The sequence below is a fragment of the Hylobates moloch genome, unplaced genomic scaffold, assembly GCF_009828535.3.
Source record: "Hylobates moloch isolate HMO894 unplaced genomic scaffold, HMol_V3 SCAFFOLD_6, whole genome shotgun sequence".
Lineage (NCBI taxonomy): Eukaryota > Metazoa > Chordata > Mammalia > Primates > Hylobatidae > Hylobates > Hylobates moloch.
This window is the reverse complement of record NW_026652281.1, coordinates 88,875,483-88,898,759: the sequence shown is the minus strand read 5'-3', so window position 1 is coordinate 88,898,759 and position 23,277 is coordinate 88,875,483. Positions and strand designations below refer to the sequence as shown.

General features: G+C 33.4%; 1 protein-coding gene across 14 annotated transcripts in view; it reads right to left on the bottom strand.

The window, feature by feature from the left end:
- Nucleotides 1-23,277, bottom strand: part of CHD9 (chromodomain helicase DNA binding protein 9) — a 282,887-nt gene that overhangs the window by 98,065 nt on the left and 161,545 nt on the right. For 11 of the 14 annotated variants that reach the window (XM_058440975.1, XM_032157338.2, XM_058440973.1 and 8 more), the window contains 6 exons: nucleotides 19,297-19,628; nucleotides 6,421-6,532; nucleotides 2,673-2,819; nucleotides 1,722-1,790; nucleotides 1,583-1,638; nucleotides 180-297 (listed from right to left, as the gene is read on the bottom strand). In XM_058440975.1, the coding sequence (XP_058296958.1) occupies nucleotides 180-297; nucleotides 1,583-1,638; nucleotides 1,722-1,790; nucleotides 2,673-2,819; nucleotides 6,421-6,532; nucleotides 19,297-19,628 (834 nt within the window). Of the gene's footprint in view, nucleotides 1-179; nucleotides 298-1,582; nucleotides 1,639-1,721; nucleotides 1,791-2,672; nucleotides 2,820-6,420; nucleotides 6,533-19,296; nucleotides 19,629-20,397; nucleotides 20,651-20,758; nucleotides 21,142-23,277 lie in introns of those variants that run through there. The other 3 variants (XM_032157341.2, XM_032157342.2, XM_032157343.2) reach the window with 2 other exon arrangements.

Genomic DNA, 23,277 nt, shown 5'->3' with positions numbered 1-23,277 from the left:
GTTCCTGTTTCAAATGGTTTCCAAGCTAATTTTGAGAAGAGAAAAATACTATATTTAGGTAGCATTTGTATTCAAATATCAACATGGGAAGTCTAAGAATTAAAATAATGTGTAATTTTTGATAAATAATGCTACATGTATTCAGAGACTAACACATAATAGTCTTATTTTTTTCTTACGTCTGCAAAAAAATGTGCTCTTTGTGCTTGTCTCAATTTGAATCGTTTGATTTTCTGTTGGATCCTTTTATCTTTCAAAAGCTGCTCTTCTGTGGCCCACTCACAGTGAAGATAGGAGCTAAAATTTTTATAAAAATAATATATTAGAATGATACAGATAACCATTTTAAGATGTATTTTAAATCATAACATCCAATATAAACTATTATCTTCAACTTTTCAAATAGGTAGTTCATCATTTAACTTTAATAGAATTCATATCATTTCTAAAATAAAGTAATTGTGATCACTATATGCTAAGGAGGTCGTAGTGTAAAGGTATACAATTTGCCATATAGAAACAGAACAGTAAAATGATCAAAAGTCTAATCGCAAGATGTGATTTATCTATTATTTTTTCCCTATAACAGTTTTGTCGTGATCAGAAGGCTAACTTGTTTTGAAACTAATGTGATTTAAAACGCTTTCATGGAGGTACAAAGAAAAGTTGGAAAATATGTAAAAAGAAGAGTAAGTGATTTTTCCCCAGTTAGCAACTCTTATGAGTTAACTGACCTATATCCAAAATTAAGATTAAAAACTTTAAGGTCAAATCATCTCATTGTGTACATCTGACATAAAAACCTAAAGATCAGGAAAAAGAAAAATTTTTTTTTAAAGAGATGGAGTCTCACTATGTTGCCCAGGCGGGCTTCAGACTCCTAGGCTTAAGAGATCCTCCTGTATCAACCTCCACAATAGCTGGGACTGTAGGTAGATTAGAAATGTCTTTTATAAGGACAATAAAATCTGAAAAGTTCAACAATACAATGAATGCTGTCTATAAATTATAAAAGCATATTTTATAAAGATTCCTGCATTTTGATGTTAATAATTAACATTTTCTGGAAAATAAAAAAAAAATTAAATTTTTTTTTTTTTTTTGAGACAGAGTCTCGCTCTGTTGCCAGGCTGGAGTACGGTGGCACAATCTCGGCTCACAGCAATCTCCGCCTCCCGGCTTCAAGTGATTCTCCTGCCTCAGCCTCCCAAGTAGCTGGGACTACAGGCGCATGCCACCACGCCAAGCTAATTTTTTGTATTTTTAGTAGAGATGAGGTTTCACCATGTTGGCCAGGATGGCCTCGATCTCTTCACCTCCTAATACGCCCACCTCAGCCTCCCAAAGTGCTGGGATTACAGATGTGAGCCACTACACCTGGCCAAACCATTCAATTTTAACATGAAAGGTTTTCAAATGGGCCCTTTTCACTTTTTAATGATTCTTGAGTTATGCAGGTATAAACAATAAAAATTATCATAAAAATGTGGATAAAATGAAAATCATAATTTTAATTTATTAAATATATTAATTTATATGTAAATCAACATCTTTCTTTGATTTTTCTAACTCAAATACTTACTAATTCTTGTATTTTACAAAAAATTCTTCTGTATCAATCATCACTCCAGGTGATATCTAAGAAAAGAAAATCAGTAATGGTGACTCTTTTAAACAGGTCACAGAATATGAAGTGTAAAATGTAATGTACCAGTACTTACTTCCTTTTTTACAGTTCTAGAAGATAGAATTTTGTCTACGATTGCAGCATCTTCTTCACTTGGATTCTCCTATGGGAGGGAGGAAAGAAATAGTGACAGAACACATTCTGAAAGATCTTTTAGTTGCCACTTTGTATGCTGATGAACATACTACGATTCAACAAATATTTATACAGCATATGTGCCAGACACTATGTTACATGTTAGAAATACAAAAATGAAAAAAAATATCATTGTCACTGTCCTTTTCATCACCTGCATTATCTCTGTAGCAAACATATTGTGCCTTTTAAGGTGCTGGTCATTATTCTAAGCATTTTACATATATTAGTTTAATCTATTATCTTCATTATTATCATATCCATTTTACAGATTAGGAAATTTAGGCATAGTTAAATAAGTACTTGCCCAAGGTATTCAGCTAGTGGCTGAGTGGTTGGCTCATATTGCATATAAGGGGGACTTAAAAAATCATAGACGAGGGAAGTACATATGGCATTCAGGCAAACGTGTTCATAAAACAGAAGACTAAGTGTTTATGGAGAAGTAGCAGGAGACAACGCCAGAAAATCCAGACAAAGGGGTTTATACACTGCTAAAAAGGTGTCGTTATTTTTGTAAGGTTTAGGAAACTATTAGAGGAGTTTTCAGTAGAAAAATAATGTGATTAGACTTCTAATTTAGAAATATTCTGCAGAAAAGATAGTTTGAAGAATTTCAAGAACATATATTTAGGAGGTAGAAAGTGTAGTACAATCTGGATGAAGAGGCAAAGGAAAACGAAGAGAGGATGAATCCCTAGGTTTCTAATTTGAATGACTCAATTAACTAATAATATGGAATCCAGAAGGATAAGTTAGAGCAATTTTTAGAAGGAAAAACAATGCAAGTATCTTATAGAATTTATGTTGGTTTAAAATGTTTTGCAGTCATAATCCCAAATATGCTTACCACAAACAATTGTAAAGGCTGTTCACCAGGTAAAGGAGCTGAATTCTTTTTTATTTTCATAGAACCTTTAACCTCTTCTTCAGATTGTTTCCCTTCTACATCTTCTGCGTATTTTTTTCTTTTAATTTGTCGATTTGATCTTCTTTTCTGTAATGAACCACAAGGATCAGATTTATATAATTTATTTTGAAGAAAAGGTTTTGAAAATAATTACCCCTAGAGTTGGCAATTTTGTATATTAAATTTTCAACATGACACTCAATGCTCTATCTTTTCCTATTTTGTTTTTAATTAGAGGAAGATTATAATTTGCCATTTGCCACAGGCTTACAATCTTCCTACAGTTCTACTTCCTACAATTTCAAACAACAAACATTAGTAATACTTTTATTATGTTAATTTGGAAATCATTAAGAATAAAGAGATGTCTGTTTTTTAAAAAAATTATTTCACAGGTTGGGCAAAATATATTTTATTAGTAATACTTTTATTACTACATTACTTTTCTTTAGAAACTATTGTTAAGAATAAAAAGGTTATCTGTTTTATTTAACTATTTCATACCTTGGGCAATACATATTTAAACTATTAATAATTTCACAGTTTTAGTCCAAAACCTAAAAAGTGTATCAGATGAATATTGGGTATAGAATTAATTGGGGGTATAAATCTAGAAGAATAAATTAAATAGTGTTTGCCAAAACACGTGAAACTGTGTTTAAAGCAGAATAACATATTTAAAAAGAAATGCACAAAATAAGAAAGCATTAAATCTACCAAATAATTTTGAATGAAAGAAGAAACTGTTTCACTAACTTTAGTAGCTCTCCTTAAATATAAAAAACATCACTATCATCACACAAAACTAAGCCTTTTACAAAGTATTACATGTAGTAAGATAATTTTTAAATAATCTAAATAATTTTAAATCTGGAATCAAATATACATGGCTTTACTTACCTCCCTAAATATCTAATATTTGTTTCAAAAGTTTTATATTTCAAGGAGAACTTAAAAAACAAAGTTACATCTCTTTTGGTGTTTCCATAATAAAGATAAAAATTTCAAAATCCCAAAGGGCTTAGGTTTATTTTTTAAATTTCCCTTGTAATCTCATGGGGTAGAGACATTTCATGGGGGTAGTGGCATCTCAACCAACTGTTCAATTGCTCAATATCTGGCAAATTTCTCTCTTCTTTTTTCTAGTCCAATTTCTTCTATATATTTAGTAACTTCATGACACTTACAAAAAAATGGAACCAGCAAAATAAACCACAAGTTCTTCTGGTTTCTGCCTGTCTTTGGCAAGTCTTTAATTTACCTTCATAGCCATGACAAAAATGGCTGAGTCACTGCTACAGTGTGGTGACAAACTATATGCATGCAGTCATGCCTCTGCCCCTTTCTCTTGTGAGTAGTAAAATACTGAGAGAAAGAAAGGCACTCATATGGTCAGCCAAATGTACTAGATAACACCATGCCTCATGTAGGATGGGTCAAATGTCTCTTGGCCATGAAGACATTGACATTTCAAACCTCAAAGTAACACAGCCTGGTGACATATAAAAATTCTAATTAAAGGGCTACTAGAAACCCAATTTTCCTTCATCCTATTTTGAAAAGGATATGAATTACTTATTATTATCTAGGAGGGGGGAGTTCTATGGATTTCTAACACTAGGCTAAAAGAATATTTAGAATTCTATTATGGGCACCATATAGATCTTAATGTTCAAGAATAGTTTTAATAATAAACAACTGTGATATATCATCAATGTCTCATTAGGCATCACTTTTAAGTAATGAAATTTGAGAATAGTTCAGTACATTTTTAGAAAATTCTGTTAGATGTTTTCAGCATTAGTTTCCTTTCTGGCCACTTAAGACATCTATTAGTACTTAGAGATAACTCACTTAGTTTTTAGTAAACAGTAAATGAGTGACCTCAAAGAATCTTTTGAGCTCACAAAAGTACACTCAAATAGAATGAAGGCTACTTGTTGTAAACTGTTCCCTCATCCTACAAAGACTTTGCCTAACAGATTAATTTAAAAGTCTATGAATTACGAGATTATAGAAGATTTTACTATAAATTATACTCCACTAGAGGACATAGTTACATATTAGTTAGGTAAAGCCAAGTAAGGTATCATTCTCACCAATTATCTTTCTCCACCATAGAACGTCGCCACTAGTTTAAAAACATAAAAATGAATCTGATGTTCACATTTTTGGCATGTGCTTTTTCTGGATTTCTTTCTCCGTAATGTTTTTTAAAGCACAACTTAAAATCTTGATAAATTGTCCCTTTTAATTTCTTATTTTTAGCTTCTTAAGTCTTAAAGGCTTCAACAGATCAGCCCACAGCACTTTACATAGGAGGTTAGAAGCATGTTTTAAATGACTAATATGGTACTTCACTATTTTAACATAGCACTTGTTTCCTATAATATTCCTAATAGTATAATCTGTTGCAGGGGCATTTTTCTTTTTAATTTAGGTCTCTAAATATAGTTGGACTACTGTAATATTCTCTATTAAGATTAAAGGTAACAAAATTAAATACCAAATCACATTTTTAGATTTCCAACTGATTCCAAACCTTAATTAGTTTCCAACGTGGTTAAAAGCTACATGGATCTTTCCATCATTTATTTAATGACACAATCAAATATATCAATAATATAGATTTATAACTATTAGAAAATATTTTTACCTCCACCATTTTTTTTGTGTGTGTTAAAGCAACACACCTGTCAAAACAACCTAATACTACAGTGAAAAACATGGAAGAAATGTTCATGTTGACCTAGCCTACCATTTCATTGTTTGGAAATTACATAACGGAAAAATGGCCAGCATTATTCCAGCAAAAATTAAACTAAATTTAATCATATGGAATAAGTTAAATATAAGTTTGCCTAAGTTAAGGATAACATATGATGAAAAAGCCAGGCCATGTAATATTAGGAGCTTCAGTCACTGCCCTTACCTCAACTCTTGCAGCAGCCCAGGAGCCTTGAGCCACTACTCTCCCATTGGATAAGAAGCTGCATAAGGAAGAAGAAAGGCCATTCAGGGGCTTTCTGGCCCCATAATTCACAACTGCCACCACCCCTACGGCCTACAGTCATACTTTAATTATTAGAGAGCAGAGGGTGGCCTGAATTATTATGACCTTCACTATATATAATTTTAACTTCAGAGGGTTATTTTGAATATCCACCTATTCAAAAAAAAAAAAAAAAAGAAGGCAAAATGCATAGTATTTCTTCTGTCTATGTTAGGGGATTTTAATATAGTCAATTATCTTTTCTTCACAGAAACAGACCAAAGGAATTATTTCTAGGAATGATTCAATCCATTTGCTCTGTCATTTGTATGTGATTTAAAAAATTACAATGTCCATCATGTTCATTCGAAAGAACTCTATAAGCACAGGATAATATGACTAAATACTCTTCCATGCTAAAAGCCATCAAGGACTTTGTATTGTTAACCTCTCTGGGCTTCAGTTTCATTATCTGAAAAATGAGGGGTTTGGAGAGGATATGTTAGTTTCCTCCCACATCTAATATTCTATGGTAATATTACCAGGACATATTGTAATAATGTTACCTTCAACTTCTACCATACTACAAAATGTATTTTTACTTCTAAACTAAAGTGTAAATATCTATAAGGCAATATTACGCTAACTAAATCATTCTAACAGTGTTTCATTTCTAGAAAAAATTGTAATACTTACTTGAGAGTCTTGATCTTTTAATGTATGCTGTGGCATCTGTTCTGCATCAGATATTTCATCTGAAGACTCATTCTTTCTTTTTTGTTTCTTACCCAATGTAATAATGAGTTTGCTGTTTCAAGAGGAAAAGAATAAAAAGTAAGAATTCTTTGAATTTTCCTAAATTTGATTAAATTAAGATTGTCATGATAAACTTTCTTCCACTTTATATCACTTGCATGTCCAACCAAGGATGATAATTAACCTGAAATCCATGTTGACATTTTCAAAACATAAACTCTATTCTAATGGAATAAACACCATCCAATTCTATGTTTGGAAGTATAATTAATGTACTCAGAAGTACAATTAATGTACTTCTAAACACAGAAAGGCAGTCAAGTAGGACAGTCGCAGTGGCTCATGCCTGTAATCCCAGCGCTTTGGGAGGCTGAGACAGGTGGAAAAAGGTCAGGAGTTCGAGACCAGCCTGGCTAACATGATGAAACCCGTCTCTACTAAAAATACAAAAATTAGCCAGGCTTGGTGGCAAGCTTCTGTAATCCCAGCTACTTGGGAGGCTGAGGCAGGAGAATCACTTGAGCCCGGGACGTGGAGGTTGCAGTGAGCCAAGACCGCGCCATTGCACTCCAGCCTGGCAACAAGAGCGAAACTCCATCTCAATGAATAAATAAGCAAACAGGCAAGCAAACAAACAAATAAATAAATAAATTTAGCGGGTAAAAAAAAGAGGCAGTCAAGTCTTAATTTGTTTTTTAGGCTTAAGATTACTTTTCATAGGAAAATTGTGAGGTGATACAACTGTGTTTACTTTATTATCGTGCAGATTTCGAATGACAGATTTTTTTCACTTATTAAATTCAAATTCCACTTGATTCCTTGAAACCCCCTATTTGTTAAAAGCCTCTACTTCCTTCTGCTCTACAGTAGAAAGACAATTACTTAAGGCACTTTAACAATTCATTGTTCTTTAATTCTTTCATTTATGTTAAGGCTTATCTGTACTGTATGTTCCTAAGCATAAGAACTATTATTTTTTTATATTCCTAAAGCATGTATGTGTCAGTATATCTTTATATATGTATGTTTATATATATATTGATATTTACACATACACACACCAGATGGAGCTATCTAAAACGAAAGTGGGTTTTGTCTTGATGAGAGGTATAAAAACATAACTCTCACATTTCCTTATCTGCTTCAACAGATGCAGGGCATGATTTTAAACCACGGTAATTATTAATCAGCAACATACTATTTTAAATATCTGTATTATAAAAATGGAAAATCTCCCCAATACTTTCAGATATGATTTATCAGAAAGATATCAGAATTCTTTCAACAACTATTTATTAATGTAGGAGAATGTGGAGGTTAAGAGCATGCACTTTGAAAACACAGGGTCAAAGATTTAAACCCTGACTCCACCATGTACCTATCTGTGAGACATTGGGCAAATTACTTGATCTCTTTTAGCCTTAGTTTCTTTGCCCGGAAAATAGGGATATCATAATAACTACATCTGCTGTTGCTGAGAATTAAGTGGGATAATGTATATTAGGTCTTAGCACAGTCTTGATGCATAGTGATTTCTCAACTAATGCTAACAACTAATTATTCTATGCCAAGCACTTTCCTAGGCTCTAGGATTTGAAAATATAGTGACACAGTTCCTAACCTTAAAGTATCATAGTTAGACTATGATCACAGCTAAAATGCCAAAGTGGGGATTAGCACAGGATGCAATGTGAACACAAAGGAAGAAGTGCTCACGCTTATTGAAGAGTAAAGGGGGCTTTACAGAAAAGATAACATTTGATATGATGAAAAGAAGTTTAACAGGTAGCGAAAGAAGTGGTAGAGTACATTCCAGGTAGGGGGACACCACAGAAGAGTGAGGAGAACATGCAGTGGTAATAGCATGACAGGAATACACAGAGTACCCCAGAAGGAGGCAGCAGACAGCTGGACAACCAGAAAGGGTGAAGATCACAGAAGGCCTTGTATGACACACCAAGAGTTCACATTTTAAGGGCAGCTTTTAAGTTCTTGAGAGCAAGAATTTAAAAGGAATCTGTCTTGTTCATCACTGGCAGCAATGTTTAATGAATAGGCAGTGAGTTATTTTGAATAAATAAAAAAAATAAAGCATTTGGAAGATATAAGAATTGTAAGCAAGGGGGCAATGTGACGACAAGGAAGTGAAATGCAAGGCAGGGAAACCAATGATAAGGCAAATGACAATTCAGGGGAGAGAAAAAGAGTGTAATCTAGGGCTGTGGGAATGTGGATGAAGAGGTAAAGAAATATATAATTTTTTATTGTGGAAGCAGAACCAACAGGACTTGGTTATTGACTGGATGACTAGACTTGAGGTGAGAAAAAGTTATAGAATGCTTTTTCCCTATATTATTCTTGTATTGGTATGATTACCACATTCAACAGAATAATGATAATTCTTACTTGGAGTCTCACCTGCACTGTTCTGAATATGTGAAGAAAGTAAATAACAGTAAGAAATACAGCTTATGTTGGAAGCAGGAAGTCAGAAGAAACACAAAGATATTCTGAAGCAACATTAAGGAACCAACCATAGTTATACTTCATTCCCTCTCACCACTTTCACTGCTTATTTCCTCTCTGTTCTAGTCCCTTTTCCTCCTCTAGTTTCTTTCCTAAAATAAAAATCTCCCTTGAGGCTATATTTACTGTTAGACCCCATATGACCTCGTTCTTCCTCCTTTGTATCCAAAGTTCTCAAAAAGAGTCATTTCCATTTCATTCCTCAACCAACTATAATCTCAACTCTTAAAACTACTTTTAATATTCACAGCTTCCATTTATTCAATGTTTACTATGAGTCAGCCTCTGTGCTGACTTTACATGCATTCTCTCACTTGATGTTCATACAATTTTAAAACGGAAGTACTATTATTTTATAAGAGGAAATTAAGGCCTAGAGAAGTTAAATAACTTGCTCAAAGTCACACAAATAGTAAGAATGGAGACAGAAACTAAGTATGCCTCACTCCAAAGCCTAAACTTCTAATGCTTAAGGACTCAAAAGACTTTTAAAATGGCAAATCCAACAGAACTTTAAAAAATCGTAACGTGTAACTAAGTCCTAATGTGTAGCTGTTTCCTTTTGGCCCCTTTCTTGGCTTCCTGACACAAGAGTCTTCTGGTTCTCACTAAACTTGCTTTTACTAAATTTTGGCTCTTCTTCCTGCATCTACGCCTTGAATGTTAGTTTTCCGTAGGATTCAGTCATTGACAATTCTTCTCTGCTAGCCTATTAAACTTTGGTTTCTCTCAAAGTTCTGTCTTCAGCCGCCTTCCTTCTCTATATACTGTCTGTCCCTGAGAGATTTCATTTAATCTATTCTTAACTACCACCTAGAAGTTAAAGATCCTCAAATCTCTTATCTCTAGTTCAGATCTTTTCCCCAAGCTTCACGTTCATATAACTAATTGCTTATTACACATATACATATGGGTATCTCATAGGTATCACAACCTCACTATGCACCCAATCCAATCTCTCATTTTCCGTAACCCTATCAGTGCAAGTTTACTAATATTAAAATGTAATGCAAAGTCAGAAAAGTGCACACGTAAGAGTACTGCTCAATTTTCTCAAACAGAAAATATTTGTGTAGCCAGCTTCCAGATCAAGAAACAAGGCATTAGTTTCCCAGAAGCCCCCTCTCACGCCTCTCCCAGTAAGAACCACCTCCTAATGGTATCCATTGCTTTGCCTGTGAATATTTGCTACATCCTAAGGCACTGGTGCAGATGATTTTTAATGGCAAAGTAAGGGACAATACTAAATAAAACTGGGTAGTAAAAATACATATTTGATACTTCCCCCTACTTGCTATCAATCTCCAACTTAAATGTATATTTTCAAATAGTTTCTAGATGAGAACAACACATGGAGAGTGTAGTTGTTTAAATAACAATCTCCCACGAAATGGAAATCATGGCCTATTAATACCCTTCATATATTGCTTAAACAGGTATTTTTTCAATGTTTGATAAGCTAAATGAATTATGTGAATGCACATTCTGATGCAATATCTTATGTGGCTGCTTAAAGCCTCAAATCCCAATGAATAAAAACTTCAATGAAATGAGAGGCAGAGATATTTAAATTTTTTTTAAAATTTACACATGACTATGAACTGGTTCCGCTATTCCTTTACAATAGCATAAGGGGATTAAATGAAGATTCTCTAAGGACAAAGGACTAAGCTGCTTAAACATTTTTATAGATAAATATTACCTAAATCTCTAGAAAATACTAATAAATAAATACTAACTACCAAATAAATCTTAAACACTTGCCCTTTTTAGTGGTGGGGTTAGGTTAGATAAAAATGTTTCCCATCACACCTCAGATAAGCCTTTTGTTATACTAATTATTTGAAAATTTTACTTAAAAACAAAAAAGCAACTTTCACTTTATTTTCCACATATTCTGTATTATTCTTCCAACATTGTTCTACATGTCTGGAATAGCATCTTATTTCATGAACTCATTAGTCATTTTTAATAACCCACGCAAAAATCGTTTTCAGATTCTAACTTTGTAAGAGATATTTCAGATATATAGTATTTCCCTACTAAACCTTCTAAGTCTAAAATGTTACACATGCCTTTTCTATTTAAAAAGGGTACATTTCCATGATAGGAAAAAAGTCAATTCTGAAATCATTTTTGACTGATATAATTCTGGGTTAATTCGGGTGGCATTTTAAAATTAGATTTAAAAAAACCAGTAATTTAAAGAAAAAGAAAGAGAGAAAAAGAAAGAAGGAAAGAAAAGAAAGAAAGAAAGAAAGAGAAAGAAAGAAAGAAAGAAAGAAAGAAAGAAAGAGAAAGAAAGAAAGAAAGAAAAGAGTATAAGCCAGGCGCAGTGGTATGCACCCGTAGTTCTAGCTACTTGGTAGACTGAAGTGGGAGAAGACTTGAGCCTAGGAGTTCGAGGCCAGCCTGGGAAACAAAGTAAAACCCTATTCTAAAATATTATAATTTTTTTTAAATAAAATGATCTATCCATCTAGAGAGAGAGACTTTAGAAATAGGGTTATTTACAATGAACTTGAAAACTGTAAATCTTACCAATTTATTATAGATTCTAAAATGGTATCTAGGTAATATTACAGAGGTACAATTAATTAGGTTGGTATCAGACCAGCAGTGCCTAAATGTTTGGGGAAAGCTTCATGAAAGCTATTTAAAATACAGATTCTAGACAGGTGTGGTGGCTCACATGTCTGTGATCCCAGCTACTTGGGAGGCTGAGGCAGGAGAATTGCTTGAACCTGGGAGGCGGAGGTTGCTGTAAGCCAAGATCCGCGCCACTGTACTCCAGCCTGGGCAACAGAGCAAGACTCTGTCTCAAAAATAAAATAAATTACAGATTCTTTATGAGAAAATGCCCAACAAACTCAAATTGATGTACATTCTACAGAATAACTGGCCAGTATGTTACAAAAATGAAAACATCATAAAAGAAAAAAGTCTGAGGAGTTATCCTAAATTGAAGGAGACTAAGGAGATATGACAACAAAATGAAATGTAGGATCCTGAATTGGATCCTGGCCAACAAAAAAAGAGGAACTGACAAAACTTGCATGAGGTCTGCAGATTAGTTAATAGGATTATTAAAATGTTTATTTTCTGGTTTTGATAATCGTGCTATGGTTCATAAGATGTTAACATTTAAGGAAGGTGAGTGAAGAGCTTAAGGGAACTCTGACCTATTTTTGTACTTCTGACATTACTTCAAAATAAAAGTAAGAAAAAAATAACCCAACCAGTTGTTTTGTGGGTCCCAAACCCAGGATTCTGATCTAAAAACGAGGACTCTAATATGACTTTTAAAATATTCCCCAAGAGTTCCGGTGCTCTACCAGGTTTGGAAACCACTGGCTCAGAGAGTAAAAATTAGTATAGAAAACTCTAGGAACAAATATTCAGAATAATACAACTATTTTATATTTATAGAACACTTAAAATTTTAAAGTGCTTTTGCTTAAAGTACCTCAGTTGATTCTGAGAAAAACTCTGAGATAGGCAAGGCAGGTAGGTATTGGTCCCACCATACAGACAGACAGTGTTCAGTTCCAAAAGATGATCCCTTTATTCCTAGATTATGATTTCCAACATATCTTATTGATTTTAAAATAAAATGACACATATACTCCAACCAGTTAACAGATATTTAATATCAATAAACATAATGACAAGAGAAATATGAAACTATATTATCTTTTAGTAAATTTTAAAGATTAAAATTTACCTGACTTCCATAAAATCAGAAATCTCTATTATCTATACAATGACAACAGGTAGCCATAAATGTTATCTGAAGGAAATCAGATGTTTCAGTAGTAGAAAAAATAAAATCAGTTAAGCAAAACACCTGATTGCTATAGAGCACTCCATTCTTCCATCATGGATTATAAAGAGTTTACTATATTAATTCTAAAATAAAATTTCATTATAAATACATGCTTCAAATAAACTGATAGTTTGCTAGTCTAAGGAGAAATATCCCCAAAGAAAGCAACAAAGTGATACAGAATATATTAATAATAAAAAGCTTTATGCAAATTTTGTTCTTAAAAACATTAAAAGGATCTGTTATCAATGTTAGCAAAATGTAGCAACAGATACTCAGGCAAGGAAAAGACCTAAATATCAAAACATGGGTTGTTTTTGACAGTAAAGGGCAATTTCAAACTAAAGTATGAATTTGAAATGTAAATTCATTTGATAAGTATAGGCAGTAGAAAACCACAATGTTTATACTTAATATGTCTATATTTGATTTTCAGATGTAATTTATGCACTTATTTCAATCCTGCCCAAGTGTTAGTAGTACTTGCTGTGCAACAAGCTGTGTTCTACACTGCATCAATCTGTAATTGCCCCCTGTTGATTCTCTCATTGCAATAATTGGACAAACAATGAATCTTACCCAATTAGTCTATTTGTTGTAATTAATACATCCAATTCATCATAAGAGAAGAAAAAAGGCAAAAATACAATGTCACATTATTTTTTCTTTGCAAGCCCAGTGAAAGGTACTGAGCCTATTTTTAAGTCCTCAAATATAAACTCAAAACACACACACACACACACACACACACACACACACACACACACACTCAGTGAAATGATGCCCATTTAAAGTTCAACTCAAGACCCCAAGCTTAAACTCATCTTAGAAAAACGAGCAAGTTTTAAAAGGGAGTTAAAACTGTAATCCTTAAATATGCAAACGTTACATTGTATTATAAGCTTTTGGGAACTTGGACTATTACTTCCTGTTTAAATTTGGACATCCTTTTTCAGAAAGGCTGAATTTACTGATGTATTTAATGTGTAAGTAAGAAATAAGGATCCAAGTTGTTAGCTACGTATTAATCAGCCAATACTTTATCAGCACAGTTGAATTCTTAAAAGATATGCATTGTTGGCTGGGCACGGTGGCTCATGCCTGTAATCCCAGCACTTTGGGAGGCAGAGGTGGGAGGATCATGAGGTCAGGAGATCGAGACCATCGTGGCTAACACGGTAAAACCCCATCTCCACTAAAAAGAAATACAAAAAATTAGCCGGGCGTGGTGGCGGGCACCTGTAATCCCAGCTACTTGGGAGGCTGAGGCAGAAGAATGGCGTGAACCCGGGAGGCAGAGCTTGCAGTGAGCGGAGATGCACCATTGCACTCCAGACACAGCCAGACTCCGTCTCAAATTAAAAAAAAAAAAAGATATGTATTGTTTTTTACGTATTAACATCTCTGCAATCAGGAATTATTTAATAATCAATGACGTGCCACAGTTTTAACTGGCAATATTTGTCTTCTACTGACACATAAAATTCATGGTGTGTCTGTTTTATAATCGATGACACTTTAGATTCAATAAAATGTGGTACATCCATTTGTCAATGATAAACCTTACTAGCATGATTCATATAAAGGTACCATTCTTAAAAATGAAACTGTAAATCTTATTTGAAATTCGTAATGAGTTACATACATATCAACTCTTTCTGAGGATAAAGATGCTTCAGATTTTTACTAAGTTTTGTAATTTACATGCAAGCAGTAAAATCAGCAAAACATTTTATCTGCTTGGCTTTAAAAAAACCGTAGAACTTACAGGGAGACTACTAATGGTATGCCTAATAATAAAAAACTCATAATAAATTTAAACCATGCATTTTGACAACTGCTCTTTCGTTTATCATACACCAATAAACAATTAACACATTTATATTTAATTCGAGCATATATTATTTCAAAATTCCTATTATTTTGAAAACCTTGCAAGCAGGGCTTCATATATCACTTTATTAACAAGAACCATTAAGTGACAATTTCTAATGATATGTCTTATTTTTCCCTCAGATTTTGTTCATCTTATTTTTCCTTTAGATTTTTATAGATAAGAATGTCTCTCTAAAGACATACATGTGGACATACATGCTAGTTTTGTTAAAAATACACACCTATACATGTATGTACATATATATGATAGCACGTAATTAACAATGTTATTTTCCTCCTTTCTTCTTGGAGGCAAATACAGACACAACTATCAGTTTGAGATCTAAATTGATGTTTTATTGTTTTTCTTCATAACATGACTTATACTTAATTCCTAATAGAGTTTGATAAATATCTCCAAATTTAGACATGTTGTTTTAACTAAAAGCTATTTGTAGTACCTGACAACTACCATTCCTGTAACACAAACAAAGGATAATTATGGTTAATACAAAAAGGAAAAGAGTTTAATCATAAAGGACAATAACTGATTAAATTTACAGGGCTATGAGAACATTTTTAAGTAACCAAAAGCATTCCACTTATGTCAGCCAGAAAATCTATAACAGAAGTAAATTCCAACTGACAACATGGAAACATAATTTAAATGTCAAAGTAATAAATCATAGGTTTAAAAATACTTCTATCAAATCATGTGAAATCCCATTCCATAATCTAAAACCAAAGAGGGCCATAAGAAAATTCTACTGGAAGTCTTAGATTCTAAAATAAATTTGTAAAATTCATTCTAACTCTCTAATATTACTAAACTATTAGTTATATCCCTGTGGTTTTATGAATGGATTAGCTGCCATTTCTGTTTTCAATTTAACAGATCAAGTTCAACCCTTGGTATCGTTTAATATTTAACCTTCTTTCCATCCATCCGTCCATCCCATAAAACTCATCCCATTCCATTCATGGAGCATCTATTATATACCTACTATTACTGAAGGAATACTCACTATTTTGTATGAAAGGCAGCTTTTAGAACCTGACTGCCAAGATCATAAAAAACACCAAAGCAGATAAAAGTTTTCCAGGCCTACCTCACCCTTCATTTTGCACCTGCCATTTCCATTTCAACTCACACCCTTCCGCATAACCATGAGCAACTCCCTCAAACTCCAGGCACATTTCAAACTATATTTATCTATCCTAAATGCTACTTTGGCTAACCTGATCAACAAAGGTATAGTCATGTCAAAATAGCCATTAATAAGTTAATCTATTATTCCCCTTAACAAGTAGCAACTGTGTTTTCCTGCTTAATTTTTAAGCTGATCTTATTTAGGAACAGAGCCTTAATGGAAAGAGAACTGAGGTAGCTGAATGAGTGTGGGCTTGAAGGAAGGGGTGTGGCTCCTGGCCTTGGCTTTTTCCTTAAATAGCTATGTTATTTATGTTGTCAGAAAACAATGAATAACATTTACTGAACACTAAGCATATTCCAGGTACTATTTTGTATGTTATTAACTGATTTAGTCCTCAAAATAACACTATGAGGCAAGTACTGTCCTATCCCCATTTTACAGAGGAGTAACCTAAAGCATGAGGATGTTAGCTTTTTGTACAGGATTACACTGCTTGTAAGTGATGAAACTGGAATCTGAACAAATGCAACTGGCTCCAGAGCCAAAGAATTTAATCCCATTATCACACTGCATGCCCACTCTAACTCACAGAATTGTAAAAATGAAATGAGACTCTAAGAAAGTGCTCTGAAAAGGACATTCTATTCTTTGCACTGGAAAAAAAGTTAATCTATAAAAGTGACAACGAAAAGGTTTCAAGCACATTAGCAAGCAGGGGCAGTATTGCTTTTCTTCAGATTAGTCTTCCTAGATTACATCAAATCACACATATGGGTTAAATAAACACCAACCCTGATGACATCAACCATAAATTATTGTTTACAAATTTAGTTACTTTAAAAAAAAAATTTTTTTTTTTTTTTTTTTTGAGACAGAGTCTTGCTCTGTCACCCAGGCTGGAGTGCAGTGGGGTGATCTCGGCTCACTGCAACCTCCGCCTCCCAGGTTCACGCCATTCTCCTGCCTCAGCCTCCCGAGTAGCTGGGACTACAGGTGCCCGCCACCATGCCCGGCTAATTTTGTTTTTGTATTTTTAGTAGAGATGGGGCTTCACGGTGTTAGCCAGGATGGTCTCAATCTCCTGACCTCGTGATCCGCCTGCCTCGGCCTCCCAAATTGCTGGGATTACAGGCATGAGCCACCGCACCCGGCCATTACTTTTAAAATTTATATTTTACACTGCTGTTGATTAAGTTGCACTGCTTTCCAAATTAACTAATATCAATAATTTGATATTAGGAACAGCGCAATTTTCCTAAAATTAATAGAAAAAATAAATTTTAAATGAGATGTTTAATATAAAACGGTGCTAGTTGAAATGATGCAACTGAACTTTACTTAAATGATTCTTCACCCAAAAATTTAAAACTCACCAAATTCAAAATTACAAAGTATAGTGGCTTATTGGAAAGCACAGTAATGAAATATTTCTATTGGCTAATACTGGAATTCTAGATTGTATGTGAATTTCATTTATTCCAACTATGCCTTTTCCTCCAACATGACAATAATTTTTGTCTTTGACTGATATAAATAATTAAGATACTGTTTTACTCTAACAGCTTAGTAATACATACACAAACTTCAATTCTACTTATCCGCCTGCGACTTATAAATTCTTCTATCAAAAAGGCCTATATTTTCAACAATTTTTCTTTTCTAGCAACTACTTAATATTTTACCATGTATTTAGCCAAAACAGAAAAAATATCATTTCTAGTACAATTCTTATCTATTTTGTTTTCTAGAATTTGCTACTTCTAGAAAAACTGGTCAATGTTGTGCAATATTAAAATAATTTAATATGAATAATTTACCTACTTCTAACAAAAATACAGATATCACAAAACGAGTCAGTACTCCGCTTCAGTGTTACTACTCCCCTTACTATATTAATTCACTTTTCTAAAAATCTGTGTGTCTCTCTAATTTAATTATTTCTAGTTTTCTCTTATGTACAATGTTTTTTCTTAAACTAGATTTACTTCTGGTATCTTTTGCCTTTAGCTGTTCCTTCCCAAGTCTGAGGCAAGTAACAGTTAGTGTAACTTTTAAAAGTTTATCAACCAATTTCCTCATTTTATGCATTGTTTTTCAAAACGTTACTCTTCCAAATAGTATTCTATTCTGTCTAGATCTCTGAACAAGTCAAAACTGGAAACCCTTAATTATATTAAATTTTGGTGCAGCAAAAAACTAAATATGGGATTTCCTGAATTAAAACTGGGCAGAGCTTTGGAAAAATAAGTTACTTTCATACCTAAAACCTCTAAAAAAACAATAAAAGAAGTAGAAATCTTTCAAATTTCATTTTAGCTGTCTGCAAATAAAATGCAAAATCAATATTATTATTAATCTATTATAAGAAGAGAGCCCATATTATTTAATAGTTTGGACCTGAATGACATAAGGACCAAACTAAATAATCTGGTGGTTACATTTAAAATGCTAAGAATTCATTTGGTTTATAAAATTGCATTAGTTCTAAATATCTATATAATACATCAACAATTTCTGAGCAAATGAAGATTTTCACAATAAAGACATTCTTTATTGTGGACTCTTTTGTGAAAAAGAGAAAAGTTTAGATTGACCCCTTTATGTAAAATTTCCACATAAAGTCCTCAAAAATAACCAGTCCTGAAAAAACAATTCTAAACTATGTTGGCTTAGTTATGCTTACCCTTGCATGCTAAGCAAATACACCTATAAAGCAAATTATAACATTTACCGTATTTTATTTTTTGAAAATGTTTTAGATAAGCAGTAAAATACATAGGATTAATGTATCCTCCTAGAGCAATTCTTTGTCCTTATAATTCTCTTGGAGCATTAATCCTCACCTGGCCTCTTTATTACATAAAGTAAATCAGACTATATGGAAGTAAATCAGTAAGAACTGGCAGCTACTTATTGTTGATTTATATGCTATTAGTTTTTTTTTTTCTTTTGCCATTTCATTCAGTCCTAAGTTGTGGTTTTCTAAGAAAATATTACATTTCATGTTTCTAAACTATGAGGTACTCAGTGAGGCACAAGTACAACCAACAGAAAAAGAATCTTATAAAGAATTTCAATGCATGCTCTGTAAAGAAAGTGAATATGAAACTGGCACAGCAATAAGGATTTCGTTTGTTTTTATCCTTTTCCTGATTCATATACTGATATGTTTTACTACTTTAAATCCCTTTTAATAATATTAACATACAAAAAGCTACATTCTACATTCTACGTTCACAGAATCATAAAATTTGGGAGATCCTGGAATATTATCTAATTCACTTGGCAATGAAATAAAGCACACATAGTGGCCAACAATTTAAAACTCAAATATGGCAGTAAATATACCCAAAATCAAAAGTAGATGTCCAGTTGGACAGGCTGAACTTTAACAACACATTGAAAGGAATTAAATTTAATTCTTAAACAACTTACCCAATTTTTGTCTTCTCTTTTAACTTAGAACACGTTTTTGTTTTTTTGCTGTCTTTGTCCTTTGGCTTGGATTTCATCCTTCTACCTTTCTTTTCCTCTTTTCCTTCAACTGAAGCACTAGGAAAGTTTTCAGGGCTCATTACTCGTGGAATATTGCGTTCCCCACGCTCCTTTGCTTTTGCTATGGCCTCTGATATTATACGATTAGCCTTTTCTTGCTTGCTTTCTGATTCCACCTTTTTTCTCTGCTTCTTCTCAGACATGACCCTCACCTGGGTATTCTGCAACTTAGTATATGTCCCAGAACCATCGCTCTTCTTGGAAGATGGAGGCTACAGAAATAAAAATATTTTTTATAGAATATACCAAAGTACATCTAAAACAATTGTCACAAATATCTGAAAATCTTAAATTATGTTTAGAGAGGTAAAATTACATTAGCAAATATGTGAGTGCTACAAACAAATTTAAAACATTTTGCTTATCAAGAAATTAGTACAGATATAAACAGCTCAATTGCTACTTTTAGAAATGAAGGTTAAAGAAGAATAATATAGATTCATTGATATTTTCATAGCATTCTTGGTTAGTTGATTCAAGTTTTGTCCTGTAAAGATAGTTGATTCAAATTTTATCCCATAAATATTCTGTGCGTTTGGAATAAGTCTTTCTTTCCTCTTCCCTCCAAAATTCTGAACATTAATAAATTTTTAAATAATTTTAATTTAGAATTACTCCATACAGTTTATTATGACTTTTAGAAAAATAAAGCCTCTGCTTTACGACTAGAACCTGAAATCATTTAATATTTAAATGCAGCAACATAGCTAGTTAGTAAACAGACATTCTCATACTTAAAATTAGAGAAAGTTTTAGTTTTCCCATGAAAGAGTTAAATGTGAAATTTTTTTTTCTTTTTCTATATTATAATTATTTTGCTCAAGCAATTTGGGAAATAAACAAGTTTTACAGTTTTATATTAAAATTATTAATATTTAGCAATATCACAGGAAGCAGATCAAGAGCATTTTAAAAAGAATTTCCTCTTCAAACACGCATTCATCCACATATACTTAGATCACAGTTTTGTTATGTTCTTACCCGTAAACATGCCTCTGACTATACCAAAGGAAAAAACCATCAGGAATTTCCAAACACATTTTCATGCTGATTCCAGTGTGCTTCACTGGATATTTTTTCTATACCTGCCTCATCAAGGTTTCATAGCAGTGCTGCAGCACTGGGAAAGGAAGGAGGGTTTAGAATTGCTCACTAAAATGCCACCTTAAGGCCTACAGGCTATAACAAATAACCAAGACTCGAGGAAACAGCAACAAGCTCAAGATGGCGATGCAGTACGACTCCCGTAGCAGCAGCCAGTAATAAGGAAGGTTATTCAATCCCATTAGCCTTTTAGCCCAAAGAACCCCTCCTCCTCCCACTCATTCAGGCTTTCACTTACCCTTCCTCTTGGCCTCTTCACTGAAGACATTTTTGGCGTCAGACAAAGGCTTGCCCTCTGCTTTTTCACCACCCCAGGCAGTGCTCAAGAAAAAAGCATTGAAAGAAGATTCCTAAATGGCCTATTTAGCAAGCTGCAACCAAGAGATGCACAACCCTCCACAAATACACATTTTGATTTATCAACACATTTCTGCCTTGGCAAGTTTATATCTACTGTTCATCCTATTTAGATATGAAAAAGGCTGTAAACACTCCTAAAAAGCTGAGTTTCCTCAATAGCTGTAAGCAGATAGCCAGATTCCAACAAAGCACAGAAAGAAATGAATGCACAAAGCATCAAAATGCATCAGCATGAATATTAGAGATGTCGTTAAAAATACTGACTCCTTCTGCGGAAGTAGGCCAGCAGATGGTGCTACCAGTTATTATTCCATTAGACTCTGCAATTTAACCCCCAATGGACTGTTCTTCCCTCCATGTAACACATTAACTCTCACTCTGCCATTTCCTGCAGTAAAGTTTTAAAAAATATACATAAAAACCTGATTTTAAAAAAATCACCTGAGAACTAAACTGTGGTAAAATGGCATTATGTGGCTATCAATATTTAAAAACAACAAAATCCAAAGCAATTTTTGTTGGAGAAAAATACTTTTCTCCAAGATACTCTAAAATATTTAAAATATGAAATAGCTGAAGATTAGCAAAGGGTTAAAGAGGTCATGCAAATGAACCCAAAATAAGTTTAAGAAATTAGATAAGGTTTCTTATAATTTTTCTAACAAAAAGCTAACAGTGCTATTTTGAAAATACAGAAATGAAGCTATTTTCATTTGAATTATAAAAAGAAGCTTAAAATTTTGAAATGAACAAATGAGAACTGTTTATAAAGATTACTAACAATGTTAAAACTGTTTCATCGTCTTAACATGGATGAATACACTTTTTTCGTAACATAAAAAACTCAAAACCTTTCTGACATTTCTTCCTAACCTTCTATTTTAATTGAACTGATGAGTTTTTCAGGTAAAACTGTAGGTTTAGTTCAGTAGCAAGTTGACTTGAATTTGAACATCAGTACAACTTTTCTTTCTATAAAAATTGATTCTATTTTAGCAAGCAATGCCCTTAAATCACTAAAACAAAATTTCACTGCTTTAAAATTCAAATTTACCTCTTTCATCAACGCCATTTTTTCAGTTGGTCCTGGTTAGTTATCTGATATCACTATAAAACGTTGGGTTCCCCCCTCTGCCCCTTTTAGGTACCAAAAACAGAAACAACACTATCTAAACAGGGCTCTAGAAAGACCCATCTGGACGGCATGAGAGATTAAAGGCAGAGGACAAGTAAGGACAAGGAAAGGATCTGACTTGAGATGTCATCAATGTGAAAATAATAACAATAATGAGATAACACTCAGAGAGACTACTTACTAAGTGCCAGGGATTATTCTATTTTACATTTAATAACTAATTTAATCATGATTAATAATAGGGTAATAACAGTGATAATGGAGACAAGGGGCTGGCTAATGAGAGAAATACTCTGATAGTAGCATTACAAAGTGACAGAATGGAACTGAGAGAGCAAACAATTACAAAAATCATTATGATAATAAGAGCTAAAATGTAGTGTTTACTACGTACCAGGCACTATTCCTAATATTTCCTATATATTGACTCAATCTTCAAAACAACTCTGTGAGATAGGTACTACTGTTATTCCCATTTTATATATGAGGATACTGGGGGATAGAGAAATGACTTGCCCAAGATCACACAGCTACTGAATAGTGGAGCAGGGATTAAAAGACAAGGGGGTCTCGTTAGGGAGACCACACTCTTAACCACTGTATTTTAATCATGTTTGGTTCAACTATCATAATTTACAGAGATTAATTTGAGGACAAAGGAAAGTAGTAACATTCTCAAAATTGCAGAGATACCAAATAATAAGACTAGCATGAATTTTTTTTTTTTCCAGTGCCCTTTCAAAAGTGTAGAAATCAACTAGACATAGGTGAGGCATGGCTGAGGAGCAGGAAGAGCCAGCATTTGGTTTCTCGACCAAGAAAAGGTAAAAGAAGGCCGGGTGTGGTGGCTCATGCCTGTAATCCCAGCACTTTGGGAGGCCGAGGTGGGCAGATCACCTGAGGTCAGGAGTTCGAGACCAGCCTGACCAACATGGAGAAAAATCGTCTCTACTAAAAATACAAAATTAGCTGGGCCTGGTGGTGCATGCCTGTAATCCCAGCTACTCAGGAGGCTGAGGCAGGAGAATTCTTGAACCTGGGAGGCGGAAGTTGTGGTGAGCAGAGATCACACCATTGCACTCCAGCCTGGGCAACAAGAGTGAAACTCTGTCTTAATAAAAAAAAAAAAAAAGTAAAAGAAATAGGAAACCTAGTTGAGAAAGAATGTATATGTGTGTGTAATAAGTTTAATTCTTTTCATACTGAGTTTGAAATGGAGATCTCTAGCAATTTGAAATTTGGGACTGGATCATCAGAGAGAG